A 6,172-nucleotide genomic window follows, 5' to 3' on the forward strand; every position below is an offset into this window, starting at 1 on the left:
TCATATCAGATATATTCAGCACAAAATAGCAAAAAATATATCGATATTGACAAGGGTTAGATATATTTTGGACGGGAAAGCACTACGTATTTTGTATTCTTCATTGATTTTACCATACTTGGAGTATGGCGTTGAAAACTGGGGAAATACAAACAAAAGCTTACTTCAGCCATTGTATATACTACAAAAAAGAGCGATAAGAATTGTGCATAAGATGGGGTATAGGGATCACACCAATGTAGCTTTCATACAGTCTAAATTGTTAAAATTTTTTAACCAAAAAATGATTTTGTATTTCCATAAGTGGGGTAAAACTATGGAATAATTTAAGTGTAGACATAAAAAATAGTAATAGAATTGATGAGTTTAAACATAAATATAAAGGTATGTGTCAATCAAGATATATGCAAGAACAGGCTTAATGATTAATTAGATGGAACATTGTGGGTGTGGTGTATGAATGTTAACACTTTGTAATAATTCTCTAGTATATTGTGTGGTGTAGAAGATAATTATTTAAGAATGTAATTATGTAAGAATGTTAACACTGTTACAATTTTTTAGTATAATACTTGTGTGGTGTAGAAGAGAATTATTTACTGCTTGCAAACCAATGATGGTAAGATGATGTCATGGGGTAGGACTGGATAAGTCTGACTTCTTCCTACTCCATTCAAGCATGTTCTAGATATAAGCAAATTGATATTGGATTAGCATTTGTTGGATATGTGTAAAATTATGTGTGTTGACATATCAACTGTCTTTACATGCTTGAAAGAATAAATAAATCAAATCAAATCATTTGCACAAACTTGGTGTCCCTGGGTTTTTGGGGGTGAGGCTTTTCCCTCAGTAACATGTCTCAGCCTATGTCAGATTAACTGAACAATACATACATGCACTGAACCGTGACTAGCGAACTGAATGGGTCAGATTTTTTTTTTTTTACTTTACCATTCCACCTTTAGTGGTGCGCGTTATTTATTTTTTTTCCTGTTATAGCCTAGGGTATGTTTACTGATATGCTTCGCAGTTTATGTAGTACAGATGTTAATGTAATTGTCTTTCTTTCCAGGCCATCATTTATGCCATAGCTGGGGTGGACAATGTCTCACTAAAAAAGGCAGAGGAAAAGTACCTTAAAGGACGATGCATTAGTAACAGGTAAGGGTCTGAATTAAACCTTTTAAAGGAACACTTTTTACACCAAATACTGAATATGATCAGTGATTGTTTTTTCCTGTTTCTCTTTTTTTTTCCAGAGAAAGACAAGAGTTTGACTTGATGATTGATGAACAAATGCGGAAAAAATCACAGAACACTCCACTTACTTTATTCTCCGATTCAGTCACTTAGACTATAATGTAAATGAGATTATTTTTTTCCTCAAATATTGTGTTCATTGGTAATGCAGCCATATCATTGTGCCTTGTAATCCATGATAAATCCTATCAAACTAATTCATCTCTCTTACAATTTTCAATAAATCTCTAAATACTGGAATCTAATTTCAAAAATCAATGATGGTGAGAACCATAAAAGCTAGCTTTAAAACAGTAATGATGGTAAAAATATCTAATCCCCTATGGTCTGCTTGATCTTGTACATTGAGTGTCAGTATGCATGTGTAGTTGGTTTACAAATGACTTTTTCATAAACTGTTCTGTGCAACAGCAGGCTAGGATTCAGCGCTCTTGCCGCTGCGGCCTGGTTTCAATTCAGGGTTGTGTTGAGGAAAGGCATCCGGCGTAAACCGTGCCAAATTTCAACATGTGAATCATCAGTATAGCAACTTGCTGTAGCAACCCCTAACGGGGAACACCCGAAAATGTCAGATGGACACTTCTGTGCAACAGCAAAGGTTTTCACACACAGAATGGACGACTGTCAAAGAAAGCAGACCTTTCAGCAGAGGGCATCATCATGCAACAGCACAACCAATGTTGTTTGGACATTTTAAATGCTGTCAGTGTATTCAGAAAGACAAATCAGTGTATAAATTGGGAGAGCTATGCTGGAAACTGAGAGGCCACAGCTGTAGTTTTCTGACGTTGTCTGGTACTATTAAAAGGAGTTGGTTATTTAGCTTTAAAACATCCTGGCAATGAGTCATCACGGAGTTGTCCTTGTGTGTGGCAAACTATTATCCCTGTAGAGCATCAGTAGAAGAGGAACATGCTGCAGAATGCGAACACCTGCATATCAGAAACACTTTGGGAGGATTGGACTGTGCACATGTTGTGTAGCAAGGTTTAGGATGCCTTCAGGGTCAAAGGTGTTTCAACGTAAAGATTCTCCTTCAGCTGGTGGAATGAATGACCCCTGAAAATACCAAATAATGTGAATCAGTCAATACAGACAAAAAAGATTGAATGGGACTATGTTCTGCTATTGTATGCATATCTACCCCTGTGCCACCATCACAAATGATCAACAAAAGGCCTCTGCTTCATGCTCCACAGGCTGTTCTAGAAATGACTTGCTTTTTCTGTCACTGTAGTCACAAGTCAGCACTGGTGATGTTGCAGAATTTCCCTTTTCTCTTGCATAGTAATGTTTTTCATGCAGTACAATGTGGAAGTGACTCTTGTACTAACACTGTGAACACGTTCATACATACCACTTTATTTTTAAACCAATAGCATGTTGTGTTCTGTCATCAGGCAGCCGACTTTGACAGTTGTTTTGGCAGCTACATTGTTACTGTCTTGATGTTAACTTTTCACTTTATGAAACATGTTATAACTTTTTTTTATATATATAAAATGTGTAGAATCATACATTTGATCATACATGCAAATTATAAGTGCTCCTTCCCCTGAGTGTTTTCCTCATTTGCTGCCTCTGATTAATAGGTTGTTTTTGAGTGTGTTCACTATACAACAAATTTAACCTTGATTAACCTTGGGGAAAAATGCATTCATTTTTTGTTTAAAAAAGCAAATACACATGGATTATTTGAACGTCTTGTTCTGCTTTGTCTGGCATTTTCTACTAGCTTCTAATCCATAGTGTAATTGTGTGTTATTTCTTTAATTGATCTTCTGAAAAGCTAAAAGAATGTGATTAAAAAGTGCTGTAGCACAACTTTTTAGTTTGTTACTCAATAGTATTATAGTGCTTGTGTAAAGTAGAATCCCTTGCTATATGAGCTTAAAGTTCTGTATTCTAATTTTATGTTCCTACATAAGGAGTTGAAAATTAACAGCTTCTTAAATCATGTTTTTAAGCTTAGGAAGCAAGGTTTTGCTATGTTTTCATTTTGGTGGTCAGTATATGTTATGTGTTGTGATTTTCTTCAAGTTTTGTCAAGCCTTCCTAAAGATCTGTGTTGTAAATTAGTGATGTAGTGGGCCTTAAGTCCAATGAGACCCTATGATTTGGTGCTATACACCTAAATTTGATAGTCTACATTAGGCACAGCAGTAATACACTAGCCAATATTGAGCAGCATTGGTTGACAGGCCTATAGATGGCACCATATCATTTAATTGTGAACAAAGATTTTGATAGCCCAGGAGGAAATATGGTCCTTATGCTAATGTCCAGTGGTGTAAAGTAATTAAATACATGTACTCAAGTACTGTACTTAGTACAGTTTTGAGATTTTTGTAGTTTACTTGAGTAATTAAATTTTTGCTACTCCTTACTTGAACCACTACATTTTTTTGATTTGATTTATTCTTTCAAACATGTAACGACAGTCAATATGTCAACACACATAATTTCACACATATCCACAAATGCATTATCAACTTGCTTATACCTAGTACAAGCTTGAACGGAGTAGGAAGAAGTCAGACTTATTTAGTCCTACCCCATAATGTCATCTTACCATCATTGGTTTGCAAGCAGTATTACTACATAGATAATTTTGTTCTACACCACGCTAGTAATATACTAAAAAATATTACATACTGTTAACATTCTTACATAATTACATTCTTTGATAATTATCTTCTACATCACACAAGTAGAAATATTACAAAGTGTTAACATTCTTACACCACACCCACAGTGTTACACCTGATTAATTGTTGATCCTGTTCTTGCATATACAGTCTTATGCAAAAGTTTAGGCACCCCTTGATAAATAACAGATTTTGGTGATTTTTTATTTGAACAGATGTTAACACAGTTTCTCTTGGAAATGGAAAAAATGCACAATATTTTCTGCAAACAGTGATGCATAGTTACTTCTTATGCCATAAATTGAACAAAAATAAAAAATAAAAACATGATTATGGCATGGTGCAAAAGTTTGGGCACCCTAAGAGTTCCAGAGTCTCAAAGTCTCTCACAAGGTATCAGACCTTAATCAGCTCGTTAGATCTGATGCACAGCAACAGCTGTCATTGGTAAATGCCAATTTCAAAGCTGTACAAATACTTTGACTCTTCAAACCTTGTGCACACACTTGTGGACACCCAGCAACCATGGGTTCCTCTAAGCAGCTGTGTAAGACCCTGAAAATGAAAGTTATTGATGCCCACAATGCAGGAGAAGGCTACAAGAAGATAGCAAAGCGTTGTCAGCTTGCAGTTTCCACAGTAAGAAATGTAATTAAGAGATGGCAGATCAGGGGAACTGTGGAGGTCAAGATGAGATCTGGAAGACCAAGAAAACTCTCGGACAGAACTGCTCGTATGCTGGTCAGAAAGACAAATCAAAACCCCCATTTGACTGCAAAAAACCTGCAGGAAGATTTAGCAGACTCAGGAGTGGTGGTGCACCGTTCCACTGTGCAGCGATGCTTGCACAGACAAGGCCTTCATGGAAGAGTCAGCAGAAGAAAACCTTATCTGCGTCCCCATCATAAAATCCAACGTCTGAAGTATGCAACAGGACATCTACAGAAGCCCGATGCGTTTTGGAAACAAGTGCTGTGGACTGATGAAGTTAAAATAGAACTCTTTGGACACAATCAGCAAAGGCATGTTTGGAGAAAAAAAGGAGCAGCATTTCATGAAAAGAACACCTTGCCAACTATTAAGCATGGGGGTGGATCTATCATGCTCTGGGGTTGTGTTGCAGCCAGTGGCACAGGAAACATTGCACGGGTGGAGGGAAGAATGGATTCCACTAAATACCAGCAAATTCTGGAAGCAAACATCACACCATCTGTAAAAAAGCTGAAGCTGAAAAGAGGATGGCTTCTACAACAGGACAATGATCCTAAACATACCTCGAAATCCACTATGGAATACCTCAAGAGACGCAGGCTGAAGGTTTTGGAATGGCCATCACAGTCCCCTGATTTAAACATCATTGAAAATTTGTGGGTAGATCTTAAAAGAGCTGTGCATGCAAGACGACCAAAGAATATTACAGAACTAGAAGCCTTTTGCAAGGAAGAATGGGAGAAGATCCCAAGTACAAGAATTGAAAGACTTTTAGCTGGCTATGAAAAGCGTTTGCAAGCTGTGATATCTGCCAGAGGAGGTGTTACTAAGTACTGATTGTGTAGGGTGCCCAAACTTTTGCACCATGCCATAATAATGTTTTTATTTTTTATTTTTGTTCAATTTATGGCATAAGAAGTAACTATGCATCACTGTTTGCAGAAAATATTGTGCATTTTTTCCATTTCCAAGAGAAACTGTGTTAACATCTGTTCAAATAAAAAATCACCAAAATCTGTTATGTATCAAGGGGTGCCTAAACTTTTGCATAAGACTGTAAACACCAAACGGCAGACAGGCAGTGGACCTTATTCACTAACATGCGCATAGAAATGTTCTTACCTTGTGCACAAAATAAGTGCAGGAGACATTACCATCATATTCATGACACCAGCCAATTTTGTTCTTTCTATTGTGTGTATGTTAGTGTAAATCAGAATCATTCTAAAATGACAGGCGCATTCCAGTGGTTTTCAAGTAGCCTGCTGCCATGCCCCCATTTCTCTATATACTTATAAACTAGAACAGTTTTTTAAATTTAATTTATTTCAATTAAAACTGTGATTAATCAGAATGACAGGGCATTAATTTCATGTTTATTTAATATGCTACATTTGGTCAATGCATTAGTAAATTAATCATTATAGCCTTAAATTATATTAATCAATTATATTAGCTATTAAAACCTTTTTAATTAATATAGTTTCAGTTAAAATGTGTTTGCATTTTTTAGCCAGCCAGGCCTTCATCATTTGTTCATACACATGGGG

General features: G+C 36.3%; 1 protein-coding gene across 1 annotated transcript in view; it reads left to right on the forward strand.

Moving 5' to 3' along the window:
• LOC109954597 (PWWP domain-containing protein MUM1) overlaps window positions 1-2,963 on the forward strand; it is an 11,904-nt gene extending 8,941 nt beyond the window's left edge. The window contains exons 10-11 of the mRNA XM_020590046.1: window positions 1,076-1,164; window positions 1,263-2,963. Coding sequence (XP_020445702.1) covers window positions 1,076-1,164; window positions 1,263-1,356 — 183 coding nt within the window. The 3' untranslated portion in view covers window positions 1,357-2,963. The remainder of the gene's footprint in view (window positions 1-1,075; window positions 1,165-1,262) is intronic.
• The last annotated feature ends 3,209 nt before the right edge of the window (window positions 2,964-6,172 follow it).

This window comes from Monopterus albus, unplaced genomic scaffold (genome assembly GCF_001952655.1).
Source record: "Monopterus albus unplaced genomic scaffold, M_albus_1.0 scaffold10.1, whole genome shotgun sequence".
Classification (NCBI taxonomy): Eukaryota; Metazoa; Chordata; class Actinopteri; order Synbranchiformes; family Synbranchidae; genus Monopterus; species Monopterus albus.